This window comes from Leuciscus leuciscus (genome assembly GCF_965113295.1).
Source record: "Leuciscus leuciscus genome assembly, chromosome: 3".
NCBI classification, from domain to species: Eukaryota; Metazoa; Chordata; class Actinopteri; order Cypriniformes; family Leuciscidae; genus Leuciscus; species Leuciscus leuciscus.
The window spans coordinates 62,767,795-62,791,814 of record NC_138727.1 but is presented as its reverse complement, the minus strand read 5'-3'; the positions used below and the strand labels follow the sequence as shown (position 1 = coordinate 62,791,814).

Genomic DNA, 24,020 nt, shown 5'->3' with positions numbered 1-24,020 from the left:
TGTGTTAAACATAGAACTTTTCCTTGACATGAAACGGTAAATAATCAAACCAGTGGAAGCCTGCAGTGCATGAAACTGCTGTATCTAACCTACCTTATTCATGCAATATCTATTCAGTCAGTACAGTAGCCTACACTTTAGTAATGTTTCTGTTTAACGTTAACGCCTTCTTCCTGTGACCTGTCCCCACTCGCAAAGCAGACAGCCGCGCCTCAACCGTTTTTCCACATTATTCGAATATTCATTTTCACATTCGAAATTCGTTTTTTTAAAACTATTCGAATATATATTCGAATTTAGAATATTCGTTGACAGCCCTAGTAACGGGCCAAATATTAACGGGTCTGGGCGGGTGCGGATTTAATTTTGATATTATCACGGGTGACGGGTCGGATCTGGTGCTGAACTTTGCGGGTACGGGCGGGGGCGGGTCTCCAAAAATGGACCCGTGCAGGACTCTGCCTCAGATATCAAATACAGACATTTAAAGGATACATGAAATAACATTTTCGATAATCACACCGGTAATTTCTATAACAAAGTAAAATCTCATAAGCCTAGAGAAGTCATTCAACTCATTTGATATATAGAAGGAAAACTATTGATTAATACCTTGATTATAATCACTCCTTAGATATACATTGAAGCAGCAGTGTGTTCCAGAATCCACTTCTTCAGGACTTCATAACAAAAACTTAACTTGAATCATTACAATAAGGGTGTTGCTTATTTATAACGTTGAAAATATGATTAACCTAAAATATCTGCAAGGAACAGCAGTTCTAATACATAATTTTACCTAATACATTTATCAAAGTTAATTGAGTGATCACTAGGAACATACTATAACCATTGGAACATGGAGAAATTACAGTATTTTTTAAATAATAATATGTTTGTACTATACTACAGTAAGGGAGGTATTGTCAAAATTTCACCTGTAGTAAGTCAGTGTGGTCACTAGCAAAGCCCTACACCCTTTGGAACATGAAAAAATACTTTAGGTGAATTACAGTAATTTTTTCTTAAACTTATTTGTTTATTGTACGTACAGTAAAGGAGGTATTGTCAAAATTCCACCTGTAGTATGTCAGTCTGGTCAATAGGAAAGCACTACCTTTGGAACATGAAAAAAATCCCTTTGGTGAATTACTGTAACTTTTACATAAAACATTTGCATACTGTATGTACAGTAGCCTACACAAAAGTACACTAAAGCAGTCTAGGTGAATATGCAGCAAATATCAAACCTGAAACTATTTTTACCCTGGTTGGCAAATTATTATTTTTTTTTTTTACTTGACTATGTTCATGGTGCTGTGCATGGTACTGAGGTCCGTATGATCAAGTCTGCAACTTGGGTAAAGTTGGTTTTATATTTGCATATTCGCGGAGTTTCGCGTTCAATATCTCGTGAGCTGAATATTGTTACTACACAAATAACATTGTTTTAATATTTAAATATTCCTCAAAACGAGCTTTCCTTCGGGTTTGCACTTTGCAGATGGTCCCTTCTTAGCAGCCTGCGCATAGAGATAATGTATTTTGTCCAGTGCGAAGGAAAGATCGTTTTGAGGAAAATTATGTTGTAGCTTCTGGTGTTTTATCTGTAGTTATATGTGATAGGTGTTTTCTGTAGCAACAACGTTTAGTTCACGAGTTATTGAACGCGGAAGTCCGCGAATGTGCGAATATGCAATATAAATCCAACTTTACCTAAGTTTTAGTCATTACAACAATGAGTGAGTCATTACAACGATGAATCAAATAACAGAATCAACGATCATCATACTGTTCACAAATGTTGTTGCTAATTACTGTACGTACATTAATGCCACATTCGTTAAGATAAAAGATCATAACAAGTCTCAATAAATAGCATATTCGTCGATGCCTGCGCCATTTTGTTCTGAGCTGTTTGTTTAAACTTTAAACCGTCGAAAGATAAGAAACTCAAAACCAAATAGCAGCTAGCTCACTTTGACTAGATGGTTACATGCAGAATAATTGCTGAACTTACCAATAAATATGTAGCCGTTTACATAAAACGGTGTTTAAAACAAAATCCCAGTGTTAATAGATTAAATGCTTCCGAATGGCGTAGTAGTTTCTCTCTTTTACTTTCGTTTTTAACTCCACCCACATGTGAAAATCGCGCTCCCTCTAGTGGCGCAGAGCATCATCAAATTCTCAGGTTCTTCTTCTTCCTCTTGTTTTAATGGCGATGAACTCGGAGCATTTATCCTCGCTACTGTGTGTGTGTGTGTGTGTGTGTGTGTGTGTGTGTGTGTGTGTGTGTGTGTGTGTGTGTGTGTGTGTGTGTGTGTGTGTGTGTGTGTGTGTGTGTGCGTATTTAGCAGGATGTCTTCTCAGAAGTCTTGATGAGAATCAGCCTGAACTCAACATTACCAAACAAGATTTCCTGTGTGTTCAGATCGCGGCTCTGTGTCATGACATGGGTGAGTCGCACAAACATTTGCATATTTACTCCGAAAATCTTTGAAGAAATCAAGCACAGACAGGTGTGTATTTCATTGATATTGCTTTATATGTTGTTTTAAACAGAAAAAAGTTATTATTTTATGCATGTAGAAAATGAAGCAAATGTGTATTTAAATAAGACATTATTTTCATGCCAGTAAAGTGCTATGGACACCCTGAAGTTATAACTAGAAAGTGGTTTAAAAAGTATCATTAATTCTTTTCAGTTTGTTCTATTATTTGTTTGACAGAATTTTCCAACATTAAAGTTTTTTATAAACTCCAAATACACACCAAAACTAAGCATAATTTCTCATAGTCTCATAGTCAATATATGAAAAAAATTATATTATTAAATTATTAAAGGTCAAATTGAAAAGTAATTTAAAACTCATTACCTTTATGTCGTTTCAGGCCATGGTCCGTTCTCTCATTTGTTTGATGGCATGTTCATTCCTGTTGTCCGGCCTGGTGAGTATCTGAGTTTTCAGCTGTGTATGTAAACAATAAATAATACTTGTTAAAGCCAATGAATGTTTAAATAAAAGCCTTTAATGCTAAACCACATGCAAGGCAAATACATATAGAATCATGACACTATATATAACTGAAAGAAAATGGTGCTCAAATTACTTTTTTATTATACGTATAAAACATTAATATCATTAGAAATTCAAAACCTCATCACATTATGTCATAATAACATAATCTATTATTTACACATTATGTGACTGAGACAGTCAAACCATCTTCACTAAATGAGTTGGTGTACGTAAGTACTTTATTAAACCTGCCTTACCTAAAATCTCTTCTCATTTCTCAGATCCCCCTTGGAAGGTAAGCATCATAACTCTCCTGTACAGCTATAAATTTATGCTGATATACACAGTCTGTGAGCTACATAGCATGTATACTGTAAAATCGAATTATTCCCTCATGAATAAATATCTTAATGAGTAAAACTGGCTCCCACTGATGTCCCAGATCCGGCCCACATCTGGCACCTGTGGAAAGATGATCTGGCCCACTGACTTGGGGGCAGGGGGCAGTCATGGCCTAGTGGTTAGGGAGTTGAACTGGTAACCCAAAGGTTGCTGGTTTGATTCCAGAGCCGGTGGGAAATGACTGAGGTGCCCTTGAGCAAGGCACCTAACCCCTAATCGCTCCCCGGGCGCCACACAAAGGCTGCCCGCTGCTCTGGGTGTGTGTATCCACGTTTGCAGTGTGTGTGTGTGTTAACTACTCACTACTCTGCTCCTAATGTGTGTGCATTAACTTGGATGGGTTAAATGCAGAGGTCAAATTCCAAGTATGGGTTACCATACTTTGCCGTCACGTGTCACTTTCACTTTCACTTTACACCTCTGCTTAGGAATGCAACATGTCAGCCGAAAGCAAAGAAATAAACCTGAACTGGACCTTATCTGAGCCTCAAAATCTGTGTATATTAAATATGGAGTCATCTCAGCCTTAATAAGCCTGTTAACAAGCAGAATCACTGAAGAAAAGAAGAGAACAGAAAAAGAGACGAGCAGAAACACAAAAACTACAACTCACTTCAGACACTGATTTTTCATCTGATGGGTCAAAACGCTCCGCCTTCAGTAAGCTACGAGCTTTTCTTTCTGTTAGGCAGAATAAGAGTCAGTACGAGTGCGGCACGGACAAATGCACTTTAATAAAATAATGTCTGAAACCACCTCTCACTGTTAACTACACACAATATTTGAAGCAGAAATATGTCACTGGTCACGTAATTCGTGCTGATGCGACTTGTAAGCGAACCCAATAATGTGAACCACAGTATATGACAGATTATTTTAGCATGATGTATTTCCCATTGAGAAATACAGTGCAAATAGTTCAAATATCTCTTTGGATAAAAGGGAAGTGGAAATAAAAATCAATAATAGGATGAACTGTACCATGATATAGCTTATAGAAGGCTAACATATTCATACTAAAAGCCCAAAAACATTCAATCCCACCACTGGAACTGTGTTCTAGAAATAAATGTGATATTGATATGAGGGTAGGCAGGCATAGATTCAGAGGCATAAGGTACTGTAAGTATTACACACAACAATGCAACAATAATAAAACAATGCATTGACATTTACTTTTGATACTTAAGTTCTTTTAAAAACAAGTACTTCTATCGGTCTTTACAACTTTTACTTGTAACAGAGTAATATTTGACCAGGAGTATCTGTACTTTCACTCAAGTAAGGAAGTTGTGTACTTTGTCCACCTCTGAAAACATGTTCATAATCTGTGATTACACAATTCCAATACAAATAGCATCGGGAGGCGTCTGTAATAACTCTGCACTGATCAATCCGCATTTTTAAGCCAGCTAATTTTACAGTAGGCTCATATTCAGAATGTCATTCTCGTATAACGCCAACGACCACACAAATGGGCTTTGTGAAATATAGCAGACCATCATTTTAAATAACAGTTTAAAAAAGGTGGTCTGCTATTTTTCTCAAAGGAATCTCAGTCAGTCAGTCAGACAGACAGACAGACAGACAGACAGACAGACAGAGAGACAGAGAGACAGATAGATAGATGTGCCTTTGTAAGATATGCGCTCGTCTTCACAAAAACTACATGCAGGGTTTTTAAACATCTTGTGTGGACAAAATATTGTTTGTTCTGGGCAGTATGGCAAGCCATGGCAAAAAGCAGGATAACTTGTAGGCTATAGCTTACTTGAAAGGAAAACAAATTTGCAGAGTAAAAACAGAGTTTGTGTTGTTGAATCATATTTTTTTCTAAAAATATAGAGCTCATGACAAATAAAAGTTCCAGATGGACAAACATTAAATGCAAAAACCAGTGTGAATAACAATATCTTAAAATAAACTAGAGAGTGGATACACAGATATGGCTATTCAGGCCAGCTGACAGTCTTGCCTGGGCCCGGGACGAGATAATCTTAGATGGGGCCCCCCGCGCCCAGATCTCTCCTTTTCCCTTGCTCTTCCTCTATGTTAACAAATACAACTTTTGATTTCAATAATGTAGGCTATTAGTAGCCTGAATATTAAAATTAAAATTGATATAAACAATGCCGTAGAAGTGCAGTTTATTAATAGTATGTTAACTAATGTAGTTAACTAGAGTTTAATAAATGGAAGATTATTGTTAAGTGTTACCGATATTTTTTTTTGTTTGTTTGTTTTTTTGTTTTTTTTTTAAACACCAATTCAGTGTTGGACAGATCAGTTGTTTTAACCCTTCATTAAAGTGAATGGTTCAAAGGAATCATTCGTATTACAGCACGCATTGTGTGATTATCTCGGCAGTTTAGGACTTCGCACAAGATTTGTGTCAACACAGAAAACATTTCATCACTGAATAGGTTTTTTTGTTTACAGAAATTGTGGTTTATGTCAGCTGAATGTGCGGCACGCTTTTTAAAGAAGATAAGGCAACGTTTTTTTTTTTTTAATAGCATAATTCACACCCCGCGGTAATTCAAGAGAAATCTCCAAATGCTCCACGTGAAACTGCGGTCTTCCAACCTTTTACTATCCTATTTTTTACAGTCTATGTTGCTATCGTGTGAATTGACTTTGATTAATATGCGCGAGGGAGAGAGAGCAAGACAGCGCTCGACGTGTTGTTTGAAGACGTGAGAGTGCGCGCGCGCGGCCGGGACACTCTCTCTCTCTCTCTCTCTCTCTCTCTCTCTCTCTCTCTCTCTCTGCTCGTTATCGCCCTGTCAGGCGCAGCAGTCATTCATTCTACATCACTTACCGATCAAATAAGGCTTTGGCGGGACAAAAATTTGCTTTGGTGGCCGGACAAGGCTCGTAAGCGTTGGCTGCGCTGTTTCTTACCTTGCTCTACGTCGACTTTACTAGTTCCAGCTTCACCGTCACCGCTTTTGATTTTTTTAAAATATTTGTTTAGAAAATCTCCCAGGCCTCTATTTTCTTCTTCTCTTTTCTTTCCTTTTCTGAGCACCGGACTTGTGCTGACCGGACATTTTGAGCGTATTGAACTTCAAATGAAATGACAACATCAAATTTTGATCAGTGGCCAAACCATTTTTGTGTTGGGGGTGGGGGGGTTCTTGACCACTATTTCAAGGACAATTAGGAAGAAAACAAATATAAAGCTTTTATGTAACTCAAATATTACATGTTTTTTTCCACAAATAGGCCTATTTTTAATATTTTTCTTTTTAATTATTCCATAATTTAATGAGGGCATAGTTCAATTTTCAAAATTATTTATAGCCTACAGTCTGGCATATGTCACACACGCCTACCTGCCTTTTGATGTAAATAAAAGACGAGTGGTAGCCTACATGTTACGGACATATGCACAGGCTATGTTTGATACTTTTTCTCTATGTCTAAACGTTCACTCCTCGCGCCTAACTTACGTTTTACAATGCAGGGACTGGAACTACAGATATGCTAGTTAGAAATACAGTAATCATTACTTTATTTATAGCAGCAAAGACAACGTCGGCAGTGTTGACAGCAATATAGGCTATAGAATATTTAATTCTGTATTGACAGGTGCAGTATTTGAAAATCGATAATATTTTTTTAAATTGCATTTAAATTTGCATTTATGTCAAACCCTAGACACTTTCAAACATCAAAATGACATTTAATAATATGTATTCGTGTCAAAATGTCATATAAACATCTTTTTCTATTCAATTTTGCTTGGAAACGCTTCCAAGACGCTTGCGTGTCGCGTGAAAAATAGGCGTCGGTTCTATTTCTATGCACGCGTTTTCCGGCGTGTCACGCAGGCAGTGTGCAAGCTCTAACCTGTTAACATGGGAGCCGAAATAAAAACGGACACGCCACGCAGCTGATACGCTCACCCACGCAGCCAGTGTGTCACCGTCCTAAGTTTGTTGTGCTTTCCAAGCTCATTGATGTTAGCAGTCTTCCTTGTAGAGTGCCCTCTGGTGGACAAACTATGCAGCGCCAACACTCATAACATGGTTGCAGGGTGTTTCGTCCGCTTTTATTTTATTTTTTAAATATTCATTTATCGGCCATTATAAATGCCGATACCGATAGTTTGGAAAATGCCTAATATCGGCCGATAATATCTCTAATTTTGATTGAACCTCCACATACTCAAAGTCCAGGGAACAGGTAGAATTTTTTTGTAAGCGTGACTCTTTCTATACTTGGCAATATTTTGCACTGCTGTGGGAAACGTGGGTCGTTATCCATGCGTGAGCTGACCTATACAAAAATAAAATAAAATAAAAAACTATTTGAAAGTGAAAAAAGGTCCTATATTATTTTTAACCGAGTACTGTTCTTTATAAAAATCAAAACATTGTAAAAGTAAACCAATTAAAATTGTCTTTATTTATTTAAAAAAAAATTATTGAATTCAAATTTACAGACAAAATAGGTATTGAACAAACAATATTAATTAACAATTTTCAAAGGCAGACACAATTACAAATTATAATAAGCAACAAAAATTTTTCTTTATTTACCTTCCTGAACAGTTCCATGATGTCATCATTATGAGCCCTTTCACAGAACACCTCCACGATGTAGTTGACAACAAAAGATTCTTTGATACTATTCCTGTACGAAGTGATACCTGTGGGGATAAATCAATGGTAAGTTAAGCATTTATATGTATAACAAACAAACAACTGCACTGTTTTATTTGTCACACATCTGAGTGGTGTCGCACATCAAATCATTCATTTAATAATTTTTACCAGACATTCGTGAACAGACAAACACATGTGCGAGCTACAAATTAATCTCATGTCAGCAATCATGTCACATACAGTAAACTGACCGGGGGGCTGGACATAAAACAGACGAAATCTTTGCTCACGTGCACACAACGACCAGAGCACCAGTAAACACCTCCTGGGTGATCTGGACAGAGAAATGGACACACAATACAGTACTAAATAAAGAAAAAGGTAAAGAGAAAACGGGAAATAGCAATATGAAGTAATGTCGTACCTCCTCTGCAGGCTTGAATCAGAATAACCTTTGGTTTATTAATCAGAGCAGGACATTTCTCTGAGTTCAGATCGAAGTAGATGTCGTCAACACGAAAGTAATCATCGGGGTTTTCCTTCTCATGATAGTTGACACCTAAAATGGTTTCTTCACTATATGTGGTCTTTTTCCCGTGAGACATAATAACCACAAAGGTGCTGTCCGAGTCTTCATGTTCAGAACGTGCAGCGTGGTCCTTGATTGCTATATCTATTTCCTGTAAAAAAAAAATAAAATAAAAAAATATATATATATACTGTATATATAATAAAAAAATATAAACAAAAACAAAAAAAGTCGCTATTTTAAATAGGCAAATGCTTAAAAGTATATGATTGGATCATTATTGCAGTTATTATTCATTATTATGTTTCTAGCATGTTATATGTTTGGCGACAGTTCTTCTAACCCAATCAATGGAGTGTGTGGTTTTTATTTCTTTAAAGGTGCATTAAGCAACTTTTCATGTTAAAATACCCGTTTTCTAACCCATACATGCTTAAACAATTGCCTGATGGGCTGAATGAGCCCTTCTCTGATCACTGAGATTGTCTCTATAATCCTGTAAAGTAAAATAAATAAGAGGGATTCGGGCCGGAATTTTAGACTGGGCGTGACATCATGCGCGTTCACGGCACGCTCACCTGGCTGTCTGGCAGGTTTGTGTATTCGCCACCATTCTCCGTAGAAGATGGATTCTAAGAGACCAGCTTGTAGTTCATTTCAAACACCAACGCAAACTCCACGTAAGATAAAAAAAAGAAAACTTTTGTCCGTGAGCGTGCACACTTCTGGCTGCAGTTTCGCTTGCCGCCAGAGGGGGCATAGTTCTGCAAAAACTCAGAGACTTGCGCAATGCACCTTTAAACAAACATGTATGAAGACACATCATGGCCATATTCCAGGATTACAATGTCAAGATTCATCAGGCTCAGATTGTGAAAGAATGGTTGGAAGAATCATCTCCACACATGAATCGGCTCCTCTGAGTCCAGAGCTAAATCTCAGTGAAAGTCTTTGGGAAGTTCTTGTGTATAGGACATAACATCACAAACCTTATTTCCATTAAGAGGTGCATCAAGATCTTGTATTGACAATGCAAAAGTCGAGTACTCTGTAAAGTCTCCTCCAGCACATCCCAAAGACTTTCACTGATTTATATAAATAATATTAATTTCATGAGGCTGTATGCACAGTTCCAGAGAGATTTGTGTATTTCTCAACACTATAATCCAGAGCCTTCAGCAGCCACTCCATGTTCTCCTCGTCTCTCTCTGCTCCAGCCCTGTGTTTTAAGTGCTCAAACTGTATGTTGGTGATTAGCAGAGCTAAACGTTTCCTCTGAGACTTTTCCTTTGGGATATAAACCTATGAAACACAATCCAAAACGAACAGAATTAAAGCAGAAGCAACAGAACCAATGTATGGAGCAACATTAGAGTTGGGTATCTTAGGAGGAGCATTAGAGTTAACACTGATCCATGTCAAAAATCAGTCAAAAGTGATTTGAAACAGAGATACTGGCTTCTTTTTTCTCTCTTGTAAGAATGTCAATCTTCAACTGTCGGCTGCATGGAGTCATTGTGTGTGGACTCGCATTGGACTGGACTGGACTGGACTGGACTCACACTGGACTGGACTGGACTGGACTGGACTGGCTGCTCCTCCACAGACACTGGAGCATTTCTGCTCTCCTCCTGAACAGATGGATGAGCTGAAGACAGAAAAACACACATCATGTTTTAGATCATGTACCAGCCGCCCATTGAACAAAGAACAATAGAAAGTCTGCACTAAATATATTTTCTGCCTTTCTAATACAATATGTAACATAAAATTGGGAATAATATGTTCAAGTACAGAAAAATGTCCCATTCATGTACATTTCTCTTTGCTTGTTTTTCTAAATAATTTAGAGCATTACACTCATAGTCTTTAAACCAGTATAAACAGGTTTTTCTTTACCTTCCTTAAGTTTCAACTCAAGGCGATGTGCAAGATCATTTTGTTTGATTTTACACAACACTTGGACTGCGATCCTGCCCGCATCTTCACTGTACTGTTGTACCATACAATCCACCACATCCATACAGTCAGATTTCTCCAGCTTTTCTAGAGGAATAGGGCTGATGTCTGACGTCTCTCCACTCCATAGCTGCTGTTTCAATTCTTGGAGATCTGTTTCAACAAGCTCCTCAAGTGCCTCAGTCATCACTCTTTTAGTGGCGGCCATTTTGAGTCACTGGGAGAAAAAGGACAAAACAGTCTTAGATCTGGGATTGATCTGGGACCATCGAGTCGTCCAACAGGATATCAATTTATCAGACTTATAAAAACAAAACTTTTGGGTTGATCTATATTAGTTAATTTACATGAACGTAATGAAATGTCTTTTTAAAAGGTTAATTTGTTTTTCCAAGCAAATATTACTATGCAATTAATTGAATTAATTACTAATTAATCAGGCCTACATTTTTGGTTTGTACCCGAGCCCCACCGTCCTTTTTTATTCGGCATGTAAAATATTTTGATCGAGAGATATCATCAAAGCAAAACGTATAAATAATTTTGACTTGCTACATTATTAAACAAATCAAACTCTGTAATCATGAGGAAAAAAATCTGTTTTGCATGGTCTAGGCCTATACATTAATCTGGCACACATTGCAATCAGTCATTTCAATATCTAATAAAGGTCTATCATTATATATATATATATATATATATATATATATATATATATATATATATATATATATATATATATATAATTATAGACCTTTATATCATATACATATACATATATTGTGTGTACAAAAGCAAAAACAGGCCATTAACATATTATATTATTTTATTAAAATATTGCCACATTCAGACCTTTTATTACTATATAGTACGAATGTTTAAAATGCCATTACAGAACAATGGGCAAAAAGTTTATTTTTAAATGTAAATCCAAATTGTTCCAGACTTGCAATATACTATTTTTGTCACAGTACGTTTTTTCTTCAAAAGAACAAACTTTATCTAAAAAAAAAAAAAAAAAATTAACACTTAAAAAACTACTTTAAAAAAACGACTTAAAAAATGACTTAAAAGTTAACAAAAAAAACTAAACCTGTATTATATCTGATATTGAAATGATTTAGAATGATAAATCCTAGGGTTAATGAGGTTTGACATCAACTCACCCACTGATGAAGTCTGAGTCATATCAGAAACTTTCTGAGCATCTGAAAACAACTTCTGCTTTCATCCAGACCATCAAAGATGAACACAACTTTACACTCCTCATAAATCTTTGAGTCCAGATCTTTAAGTTCAGGATGAAAGTCCAGCAGAAGTTTGTGAAGACTGTACTGATGACTTCCTGTCAAGTTCAACTCTCTAAATGGAAGCACAAACATGAAATCTACATCCTGATTGGCTTTTCCCTCTGCCCAGTCCAGAATGAACTTCTGCACACAGACGGTTTTCCCGATTCCAGCGATGCCTTTAGTAAGAACGGTCTTGATTTGGTCTTTCTCCTCACATCCTGGTTCAGGTGAGGCTTTAAAGATGTCATTGCAGAAGATTGGAGTGTCTTGTGAGTGTTGTGTTCTGGCTGTTTTCTCCATCTGTAAAACCTCATGTTCTTCATTCACTCCTTCTCTCTCTCCCTCTATGATGTAGAGCTGTGTGTAGATCCTGTTGAGGAGGGTTTCATTCTCTTGGAGTTTGTTTCCTTCAAATAATCTCTCATACTTGTTCTTCATGCTGGTTTTGTGCTGGTCATTGACTCTTTGCAGGTTTTCAGTCCCCAATGTGTGTGTCTGCAGGGCTGCTTCAGTTTTGTTCTGCCTATGGTGAATCTGATAGTAGGATGTAGTGGATGGCACAGATCTGATCAGCTCATGTTTCTTCCTCCTCCTGAAATAAAGTTAAAAAAGAGCAGCAAAAAAATAAAAAATAAAAACAATGACAGAGATTACAATGGTAGCGTTTATCACTTGACATTAACATGCATCCTGTATCCGGATGTGCACATGTACAATGAAAAGACAAGTTTAAACACGTTTGTGATGGGAATGTTAGGGTGTACTAGCATTAGGCAATCTGAACCGTGCCAGAGCACATTTGACCCCCAAGTATGGATCATATGAATAGTGTAATCACTCCGTATAGTGCCCGGGCCTGCTTGAAGAGGCGGGCTTGGGCATGGATCAATTAGACTGAGGCCGTTTCATCCGATACCTTTTTGTTTTGAGTCTGTTTTGCCCAATGCTTAATTGTACGAGACATAACACCTGACTTTGTTTTTCCTGAGACCTAAAGCATGAGAACTTTTCGTTATATGACTGAGGTCTGAGGATGTCCTAAAATGTACACCGTAGCTCAGGTTTGGTACAAGGCAACCATGCCTAGTGTGAGTACGCCCCTATTTGACGTGTGTCTTGATCCAAAGGTAGTTGTGGACACATTATGATCGGATCTCAGTGTAATGTAAATGCAAGTGTAAACACAGCTGATGGTTGTTGGAGACCATCAGAAATATATCAGTCACCAGAATGCATATCTTGTAAACTTTAGAGTACATAGTGTTTTTTAACAGAGATTCAGTTCATATCTGAGTTGCACTGCTGTAAATTAATAAGTAAATGTTTGTACTAACGGAGGATTAGAGGTCACTGGTCCATCACTGAGTCCAATGGGTTGCCTCATGGATGTGTTACTCTTGAGAGACACACTGCTGGGTTCTGGAGACTCTGATCTCTGACTCTTCCTCCTGCTGATGCTGACAAATGACAAACAAAACAGCGTTTCAGAGCACTAGCAATACTGTATAACTTGAATGAACCTTAGATTTACATTTGATAATTTCTGACACTTTTATCCAAAGAGAGGAATACAACAAAGTGATTCACCGATATACTTTCAGTAAAAATGGATGTATACACAATTTCAGAGCTGGCGCAAACATATTCCCATCCCTATGCTTTCCTTTACTGCCATTTTTGTTTTGTGTTTGTTGTGTTACTGAGAGCATAACATGCATTAAATATGTAAATACTCATCTAAACACCAAAACAGTATACCTTTTGCTTACCTATTCAAAATTTAAAATCCTGAGCAGAGAATGGAAAAATAACTTCTTTTTTAAAGTATATCTGGGCTTTAACCCCCTGAGGTCGGCTATCGCGCGGGCGTGATTTGCTCGTTTTTTTTCTTATCAGTTGAAACGAGAGTCCAAATACTCTGTTGACTTTGATTTTACAAACCAGTTTCATACATCAATCGATCCTGTTAAGCGTGTATTATTTTTGTGTATACTCACAATAAAAACAAAGTGTTGTGCTTTTTGCCAAATAAAGAAAAATAAACATGATGTGAGTTCTGCTTTCTCTCTGTCAGTGAAGTCAATTCTGAAACGCGCCCGAAAATGAACCATAACTCAGACACACGGGCATGAAGCTTGAATTCTCTTCTTTTAAATGAAGTAACTTTTATAAAAAACAAATATTCTCAGTTTATGTAATCTGTATGAAAAGAGCGAGATGTCAGTCGTTCTCATCTCAGCTAATTATTTTTAATGTGACTCCGCCCACGGAGAGCCCGCGCTATTCAAACGCAAATGACTGAGGCGATCCTGCAATCCTATGAAACGCCCACATCAGCTCGAGAAAACACATCAAGTTTATTCAGATCATTGTACTTGTCTACACTGTCTCGCAGCGCTGTGAGGAATAATAATAATGGAAAATGTACCTCAGAAGTGCTGGTATTTCGAGGAGCAACGGATCCTGAGAATACTGTAGTAAGTTTTTTTTCATTCTCAAGTAAATCGCGTTTCTGTGTGAATGAATGAATGAATGAACGGCAGAGATGCGCTGTTTACCACAACTCGCAAAAAGACGGTTTAAATTTGAATCGCATTTCTGTGTGTGAATGAATGATCTGCTTTTAGCAAACTGTATTGCTATACTGAGATGAGTAAAAATCGACTGAAATATGTTGAAATAAAATGTATTTGTATAAGCAACGTATTAAACTGCAAATTAACATTTATATTTCTTATATAAATGAAAGACCTATGTTACAGACAAATGAAAGATAACATTTCGTTCACTAGTTTTGGATAGATTACACATTTTTACTGTAAAATATCTGCCACCTCAAATAAGCTTTTGTTTGCCAATTTTTGCTCATATGTTAAATATAGTATGTTTTGTCAAAAATAAAGTAATCAAATAATCAATCAAATCCTTAACTTTGAAATATGTATGATAAAATGTATACTTTAGTTTTTACAAAGAAAGATTACACTTGAATTGTTGTTGTAATTGTAACCTTTTTAATAAAAAAATATATTTACAAGGTAGATGTAAACAAACTATTAAAAGGTAAATATCCCTAAAAAGCCTTTTCTTTAAATAATTTTTATTGTGTTTTACTAGTGACAAATTTGGGGAGAGGATACATATTCCAAAACTGAAAATATGAGAATTAACTGCACAATTACTAGACATGTTTTCCTTGGATATTATACAATTTGCAAGCACAATTTGTGGAAAATAAATAAATAAATGAGATGCTTCCAATTTGGTAGAATATATATATATACATATTGCTCTTGCATTCTTTCTTGTGGCTCAGTGACACACCTGAATGAATGGCTCATTAAGTATACGGGCCCCATAGTCTCCTCAAGTGCGAACCACTAAATATTCCTGATGGTGTTGGATCGTTGACGCCCCTTGCGCATATTGCCTTTCCAAACAGAAAGTGTTTTGCAAAATTTAAATCAATGTATTGTTTTATGTGAATGGTTAGGCAGGATGATTTTCACATCATTTTGAAGAAAAAACTCTAGGCGACAACATCCATTAGTCAAAAGTCTTATTGACACATATTTAGTATGTGTTTTGTGGCCTTATTTCAGAAACTTTAGTTTTTAGTTTTTTCAATAACCATGCATAAACATTATTCTCTCAAAAATACAAACATGTACATTCATGTTGCTCACATATTATGGTATCCCTGTTTGTGCTAAATGGAGTGTAATTATACCTTTGCCATTAATATGTTTATAAGCAACTGAAAAAAGCACAAATGTCAGGGCATGTCAGAACATCTCAAGGATCCCAAAAACACCTTAGACCCCAGAGGGTTAAGGAGGCAGTAACATGAAAAATGTTGTAATAATAAAAAGTTTCAAAATTGTTATAGGCTAGAAAAGAGATGAAAGTAAGAAAAAGTGTATGTGTGTGTATATATATACACATACACACAGACATATGAGTCAAAATCTGCTATGGGGTAATAATAGGACAACAGTTTTAAAACCATTTTTTCTGGTAAAAGAAAAAAAAAAAGAACTTGATTTTCAAGTCAACGAATTTGTGACAGATGAATGTAACATTGACAAGTCAAACATGTCAGTCTCTGAGTAACATAACTTCATAACGTCACGGGATAAAACTTCATTCTGGTATAAAGAACTGAACTACGCAAAAAGCATTTCAAACATCTCCAGCAAGTATCATAATTACCCAAAAATCAAGCATATTTCAACCCTCACGCATGTTATCACGTTCGTCAAAAACTTAAACTGGCTGCCGGTTGGAATATTAGAACTAAAAAGATAGACATAACACACTAAAGTGCATCAGTCATTTCACTCAATACTTGCCGGCTAAGAAATAAATAATTATTACCTTACGATCCATCGGTTTTTAAATCCACATCACTTGAAAAAAATAAACATGCACAATACACGGTAGTATTTTCGTGAAGCAGAGGTCCAGCAAGTCACGCATTTCCTGGAAAACCTACAGTACTGGATGTTTTGACTACATCATCGCTTTCCAAGAGGAGGGAGAAAACGGCAGCCTGGGCGGCTTCAACGTGCAGTCTGTCAGAGACGATAATGTATGTAATGTATAACGTACGCGAGTATAAATTAGTTCTTCACTCACTGAAACTGAATCAGAATGAAAAACTTCACACTGCATGATTAAGAGAATAAACACCAATCCAATTGAAAAAAAATTGCAGGTTTCTGCTACAACTACAGATTCTGACATTCCTGATCAGAATAATTCAATCATTTTCTATTCATGACTAATCTTTTTTTTTTTTTTTTATATAATTTTGGCATTAGATTAACTTAAATGAGTAATCTTGAGATGAGTCCCTGTAGTCGTCCGATTTAACTCTCATATGCTGATATATATATATATATATATATATTCTAAGCTGGGCAAGTGATTTTTAAAAAATGTAGTTTCATCACTGTCTTGTTTAAAAGATTAAAAGTATTTTGTTTTGTCTCGTTTAAAAGATTAAAGCAATTAAAGTTGATAAAGTTGATAAAATGTTTGATTTTCCAATAAAAGATGGTTTACATGATTTGTTACATTTATTTACCTTTTGGCAGGTTGAGACTCTAATATACAGTATATATATATATATATATATATATATATATATATATATATATATATATATATATATATATATATATTAATGTAAATGCAAGTGTAAACACAGCTGATGGCTGTTGGAGACCATCAGAAATATATCAGTTACCAGATGTGATTTAGTAAGATAGTAAGTACGAGTTTGTACTAACGGAGGGTCAGAGGTCACTGGTCCATCACTGAGTCCAATGGGTTGCCTCATGGATGTGTTACTCTTGAGAGACACACCGCTGGGTTCTGGAGACTCTGATCTCAGTCTCTTCCTCCTGCTGATGCTGACAAATGACAAACAAAACAGCGTTTCACAGCACTGGCAATACTGTATAACTTTAATGAACCTTAGATTTACATTTGATAATTTCTGACACTTTTATCCAAAGAGAGGAATACAACAAAGTGATTCATCATGAAGGCCCGATACCTCCAGCAGAAATTGATGGAAACACTGAATTTCAGAGCTGGCGCAAACATATTCCCATCACTATGCTTTCTTAACTGTCCTTTTTATCACGACTGTAATGTTTGTTGTGTATTTGTTGTGTTACTAAGAGCATAACATGCATCACATATGTAAATACTCATCTAAACACCAAAACAGTCAACCTTTGCTCACCTATTCATAATTTGAGCAGAGAATGGAAAAAATAACTGTTTTTGAAGTATATCTGGGCTTTAAGGAGGCAGTAACATGAGAAATGGAAATGTTGTAATACAAAGTTTCAAAATTGTTATAGAAAAGAGTATGAAAAGAGAAAAGAGATGAAAGTAAGAAATAGTGTAAGAATAATATATAATAATATATACAGTATATATATATATATATATATATATATATATATATATATATATATATATATATAGATGTGAGATAAACATCATTCTGTAAAATAAGTATTATTACCCTTTGGCAGATTTTTTGCAGGTTTCTGGAGTTGCTTTGAATAAAAGCGTCTGCTAAATGTTTAAATGGCTAGTGTCTTACCTGGGGTCAGAGGTCACTGCATCCCTAAATGTACTCTTCACAGACACACAGCTTGATCCAGGAGATGGGGAACTCATTTTAGAGGCAGTGTCCTCATCTTCTCTCTTGACATGGAGACTCATTTTAGAGAACCTGTTCTCCCATTCTCACTTCTCAAAAGTGTTGAAAGATTGATGTCAGACCTTTTATGTGGAGATATATAGAGCACAAAGGTTTTCTGTAATACAATGACGCTGTAGTAAGTAGTCTTACTCTTAATCTAAACGACATTGTAATCTAATTACCTTCCCCATAATATAATAAAGTAAAAAATGCAGTTAATTGAAATATAACACAATATAGAATGTTTAAAGGTTCCATTTAAAATCATATTCTCCTTAAGAACCCTTTTATGCTGAAATGGTTCTTTATGTTGGGGATCAGGGTTCTTAAAGGGGTTGTATTCTGCTTTTTCACTATTTAAACTTTAGTTAGTGTTTAATGTTGCTGTTTGAGCATAAAAAAGATATGCAAGGTTACAAAGCTAAAAGTCCACTCTAAAGGGAAATATTTTATTAATCAGAATCCACTTTTCAAGAACTACAACGAATGGCTCATTTGGACTACAACGCAATTTTTCAGGATTTTATTAAGTCATAACATTCCTCATTAATATATTACCCGCACACGTAACACGCAAAAAAGTTGGCGAGGCCAGGATGAGCTATGCTAGAGAAGATGAAGAGTGTTGTCGCTGAAATTATCCTCTTGTTCGTTAACATTGTCAGGGTCTGAATCGGGCTCGAAATGGTTTGCAATTGACACCATCATTAATATAATTTATATAAATATAAAGTAAAGCTCGCGGATAATGTATAATATCCACTTTAATAACCACTTATATATACACACACATTTGCTTTTACTTACAGAAGACACTGTGACACTTAATTGTGTGATTCTGCAAGACACATCACATGACAAAACCACATCATCTGCAAAGAGGAACTGACTAGAGCCCGACCGATATATCGGCGGGCCGATATTATCGGCCGATATTAGGCATTTTTCAAACTATCGGTATCGGCATTTATAATGGCCGATAAATGAATATTTAAAAAAAATAAATAAAAGCGGACGAAACACCCTTCAACCATGTTATGAGTGTTGGCGCTGCATAGTTTGTCCACCAGAGGGCACTATTCAAGGAAGATCGCTCGGGCTAGAGGAGTGCACGAACAGAGTCCAGAGTTCTCCTGAGTCGGGAGACGGCAGCGCCGGATGATTCTGTCAGCATTAAAGACTTTTAAAATAATTTAACTCGCGTTCATGTTTGAATGCCTTGTGTTTGTGATGCAAAAGACTATGCGCGCTAACCATTACCATGGTAAACATAGTAAACGCTTGAAGATACGCATAGTAAAAAAACATAGTGAACGCTTGAAGAAATCAGACCAATCATAAAGGCTATCACAGTCATGTTTTTATTTTATTTGTCAGTAGCCTACGTCTCGTCTCTTTATACCGGACTATCAAATAAAGCAACTTTTTTTCGGGAGCTTCCTCTGTTTCTCTGACTGAAAATATCTGTATGGGAGTCGAGAGAGTGCTAAAGCTCCTCAGGTCGTATTTTTGGTGGCATATATTTGTAGAAATTATCATTCTTTCTAAATGTGATGTAAATATGTCCTGTAACTACCAGATAAACAGAAACAGACGCGACTGAAGAAGTAAGTGTGTCCTCTACCTCCTCTTTCTTTTGTGAAATAGACCTAACGGTAATTTATTTCTGAGTGACTAATGTGCAATTTTGACATAAATTAATTCATTATGATCAATGTATCACTTTTTATTGTAAACCTGTGGTAAAACATCGATGCTTGGGTTTTAAATATTCAAGTAAACAACAAAAATGCCAGCAAACGGGCGCTTTTATCATGTTTGTTTTCAACGCGGTTTCCAGTGATTTCTGATTAGTTTTCTGATAAAACTTCCATTTGTTGGTGAAATGATGGATTAGTGTGACGTTGTTCCAGAGAGGCGTGTTACGGGCGTGTTTTAGTGAAGCGCTGTAGAGCTTCTGGCCCGGCAGTGGAAACACAGGCCCGGTGCTATTAGCCCGGCACGGCCCGTTTAAAGCCCTGGCTCGCACTGGCCCGACAGTGGAAACGCGGCTAATGAGCTTGGGAATCACAACGAACTTATTCTGCCTAAATAAAGTAATGATTACTGTATTTATAACTAGCATATCTGTAGTTCCAGTCTCTGCATTGTAAAATGTAAGTTAGGCACGCGAGGAGTGAACATTTAGACATAGAGAAAAAGTATCAAACATAGCCTGTGCATAAAAGTTAGCTTTTCTTTTACACGTGTGTGAAATCCAAGTGTGCGTTGCTGACTTCGTTTAGCCGCAGCATTAACGAGTCACATAATGTATTTAGTGCATCACTAAGTAGTAGATTTTAGAAGGCAGGCAGCAAATGATGATTGAAAATGGTTTGTTGTAGCTTGATGGAATAGATGGATAGAATTAAAAGAGTGCAGGTAAAGGGATAAGCAAGTTGACATTGTAATTATAAGGTAGCTTATAACATTGACATTTGGCAGACGCTTTTATCAAAAGCGACTTACATTGCATTTCAAGGTACACATTTACAATCTTATCAGTTCTTCACACACACACACACACACACACACACACACACACACACACACACACACACACACACACACACACACACACACACACACACACACACACACACACACACACACACACATTATTACATAATTGATTTATTACTGTCAATATTAATAATAATAGTTGCCTTTTTTTTGTTCAAAGGACTTTAAGTTTCATATCTTAAGTTTGTATTTTTATACATTATATTTATCAGAACTTTAATATATTCTGTTCTGTTGTGACAATAAAACAAACAAGTTTATTTTTAAACTGCATTATCATATTATTTTAGTAAGGCTGAGGACTCTTAAATAACGACAAATAACTAATGTTAGGGAAATCTGTTCATGTTTTGTTACGCGTTTCTGGATTTAAAAAAAAATATATATATATCGGCCGATATATCGGAATATCGGATTTTTAAATCACCAAATATTTGTATCCGTATCGGCCTTAAAAATCCTTTATCGGTCGGGCTCTAGAACTGACACTCAGCAACACCAACATACACGGCGAAGAAGGCCTTCATTACAATATTTGACATATTCTCTGTGTGTTTTTTTAATGCATTTATTTATTTACAATATTGATTTATCAATAATGTATTCAGCTTGTATGTATAACCTTAATAGAGGCTATTAGGTATTGTAAAACGAGGTATAGAGGGATTAAAAACATGAATACAATTAAAAGTAATTAAACTGAACCGGTGGAAAATTTAAATTTAAAGAAAGCTAACATTTATTGTGCCATTAAGTTCTATATAGAAATTTCATGTAAGCTTTATGTAAGCTTCTTTTATAAAAAGAGTTGAGCTCTTGTTACAAGCCAATTAATCCTAATCTGGTACTCCTTTTCTTAGCAGTTCATTTAAGTGCAATAAACTATACAGTCATATATCAATTTCTTATTGTCTATTTCGCTTTTAATGTTTTCCCACAACAGTGTGTGAATACAGGAACTTGCAGTCTATACACGGTTTGAAACGCTATTTGTGGTAATACATGTTGATTTAAAACAAGTTTTAGTAGCTACTAGTAGTTTAATACTAGTGTCTAGGATGCAGTAGAAGTACAGTATTCAGCACTGACTTGTACTGTGCCAAGTTTACCACAACAGAAGCAGTTTTTTTTTCTTGTAAAATTGCGTCATGACATGACAAACACACTGCAAAAACTCAAAATCTTGCCAAGTATATTTTTCTAATTACTAGTCAAAATATCTCATCACACTTAATATAAGACAAAATCACCTAAAGACCAAGATCTAAGTGAGATAAAGGAGCTTGTTTTTAGACAGTGCATCTTGAATATCTTGTTAAGTGAATCTGTCTTGAAAATATCTTGTTTTGAGTCATATCTCAGATGAAACAAGCTTTTTTGACATGTCATAAGGTTTTTAAGCTGCTGTGTTATTTGTAAAAGATGAATCGTCTTATTTCAAGAAATAGACTTGACTTGAATTGAGACAACAAATCTGCTTTATTGAAAACTGTAGGTCAACATGCCAAACTCACAACTCACAATGCAGAGTACAGTGAGTACGTATAATATTTATATATAGACAGCAAAAAAAACTTAATTTATTTACGTATAAACTTTACCGACGTACAAATTTGTACATATTCCTATTTAACTTAAAATCGTGGCATTAATGTTTTTACTCTATTGCATTCAATTGTCTTATTAATTACATTTTCAGTCACATTTATTAGGGTGACCAAACGTCCTGTTTTCCCAGGACATGTCCTGTTTCCACGTCCTGTCCTGGCCGTCCTGTCTGTTTTTTAAAAAGTGATGAAAATGTCCTGGTTTTCATTATTTTTCATTGGGCCATTAAGCGTGTACTTTAAATACACGCTTGCCTTTGCACACAAAACATATGAAACCGGCTTTGGCTTCGCCCCGTCTTGTTATAATCAGCGCGTTCCTCAATCCGCAGCGTCAAGCAGAGAGCACGTCAGACTCAGAATCGTCAGAATACAGAGGCCTGTGTGTATGTGTGTTCATCGCAGCCTCATTGGTCTGTCTCTGCTTGTCAATGTCAGAATATTTTAAATGACCAATCAAATCAAAGAAGGCAGACTTTACGTTCACAGATTTGTAGCAGCGTGACGCTTCAGACGCTTTCAGTTTACGGTGAAGTGCGAGGTAAGATGTAAGTAGCTAACAGTGTAAAAAAAAAAAGAAAAAAAAGAAAGCCCAAATGTAAATTCACAGATGATTTACAGAGAAAATTCCCGTGTTTTCGTTTCGGTCGGGATCCGTGTAAAGCAGAATGCATGAACTGCAAAGCTGGCACGTACGTGTCAGTGTCAAGGTGCTAGCGACCTAGAAGCCACATAAAGAAAGTATAGGCTAAGAGAACATCAGGAGGATTTAAATGGTTTTTTTACTGAAATAGTGTAGTAGATTTTTTTTTTTTTTTTTGAGTAGTAGATTTTTAACCTATGGCCATGAAAAGAAATAGTGTCATGTAAAATGTGTTAAAAGCTAAACTTTTTTTTTTTTTTTATAGTATTCTATTGTTGCGGGCCAAACATTGAATGGAAAGGATGTATTACTTTATGTATTAAAGTATAACATAGTTAAGGTTGTGAATGCATTTGTCAAGTATTTTTTGATGCATTATCCCCCAAACCACGCCCCCACCCCATTAACCACGCCTCCCCAAAACCATGCCAAGATTTAAACAAGAAAACACTCTAAAACCTTAAAAATACCTTCTTTAATCGTTTAACCATTTTGTAATATTTGGTTTATTTACCGTGAGACACAAAAAAACACAACATAAATTCACAAAAGACATCAATTTTATTTGATTGGTGTAATCCAAATCTTTAGAATCCATGCGTTGTTTGCAAGAAACAGATCCAAATGCAGCCCTTTATCCAGCGATCTTCATCATTTCTCTCAGCAGAGAGAGACTGTAAACGTCAAATCCCGGCATCCCGCGCTCGATTGAATTCAAATTCAAAAATTGCGCCCGAAGCGTTACGACATGTTTTACGGCAGCGATATCAAACGCTCATTGGCTCTCGCATGCTTCGTCACAGATTGCGACATGCCGTGTTTAAGTTTGTGTACATTTGAAACGGAGAAGCGCGCGCGCCTTCACAGAGCGAACAGCGAACCGAAACCGGATTAACATTTTCATGGATTAATAACTTAAATTCTGCTCTGTAACGTTACCTCATACAAAACTATTATACTGCCAGAGAGGACTGCGACACATCGTCATGTGAACGACTTTTGGTACCGGTTTTGACATTTTCTCACTAAATAAATTATTGTGATTAAACGTGTAACGTTATGTCTGTTTTCTTTCTTTATAATTGTAGCCTAACCTTACGTAGTTTTAAGAAATGGTTAGGGGTAGGGTTAGGATTAGTGGCTCAAACTATCTTTTAATGCTAT

At 36.1% G+C, this 24,020-nt stretch overlaps 2 protein-coding genes across 4 annotated transcripts in view; both read right to left on the bottom strand.

Annotated features, from left to right (window-relative positions):
• The window catches only part of LOC309493649 (NLR family CARD domain-containing protein 3-like), a 69,605-nt gene that overhangs the window by 23,105 nt on the left and 22,480 nt on the right, over window positions 1–24,020 (bottom strand). The window contains exons 2-3 of the mRNA XM_082162833.1: window positions 17,943–18,124; window positions 17,113–17,235 (exon numbers count right to left, since the gene is read on the bottom strand). Of these exons, the coding sequence (XP_082018959.1) occupies window positions 17,113–17,235; window positions 17,943–18,064 (245 nt within the window). The 5' untranslated portion in view covers window positions 18,065–18,124. The remainder of the gene's footprint in view (window positions 1–17,112; window positions 17,236–17,942; window positions 18,125–24,020) is intronic.
• LOC309493853 (caspase a-like) lies at window positions 3,396–10,738 on the bottom strand. Of its 3 annotated transcripts, none has more exons than XM_082163122.1 (6): window positions 10,467–10,738; window positions 9,696–10,215; window positions 8,463–8,718; window positions 8,290–8,372; window positions 7,973–8,082; window positions 3,396–4,106 (listed from the first exon to the last, which is right to left on the bottom strand). In XM_082163122.1, exons 2-6 carry the CDS (start codon window positions 9,756–9,758, stop codon window positions 4,091–4,093), a joined length of 528 nt encoding a protein of 175 aa, XP_082019248.1. In that variant the 5' UTR covers window positions 9,759–10,215; window positions 10,467–10,738; the 3' UTR covers window positions 3,396–4,090. The 3 variants fall into 3 exon arrangements, 2 of the variants coding, with proteins under 2 accessions (XP_082019248.1, XP_082019247.1); XM_082163121.1 differs by lacking the exon at window positions 3,396–4,106 and adding an exon at window positions 7,461–7,709 and having other exon boundaries at window positions 8,329–8,372; XR_014204057.1 differs by lacking the exon at window positions 3,396–4,106 and adding an exon at window positions 7,461–7,709 and having other exon boundaries at window positions 7,973–8,372; window positions 9,557–10,215.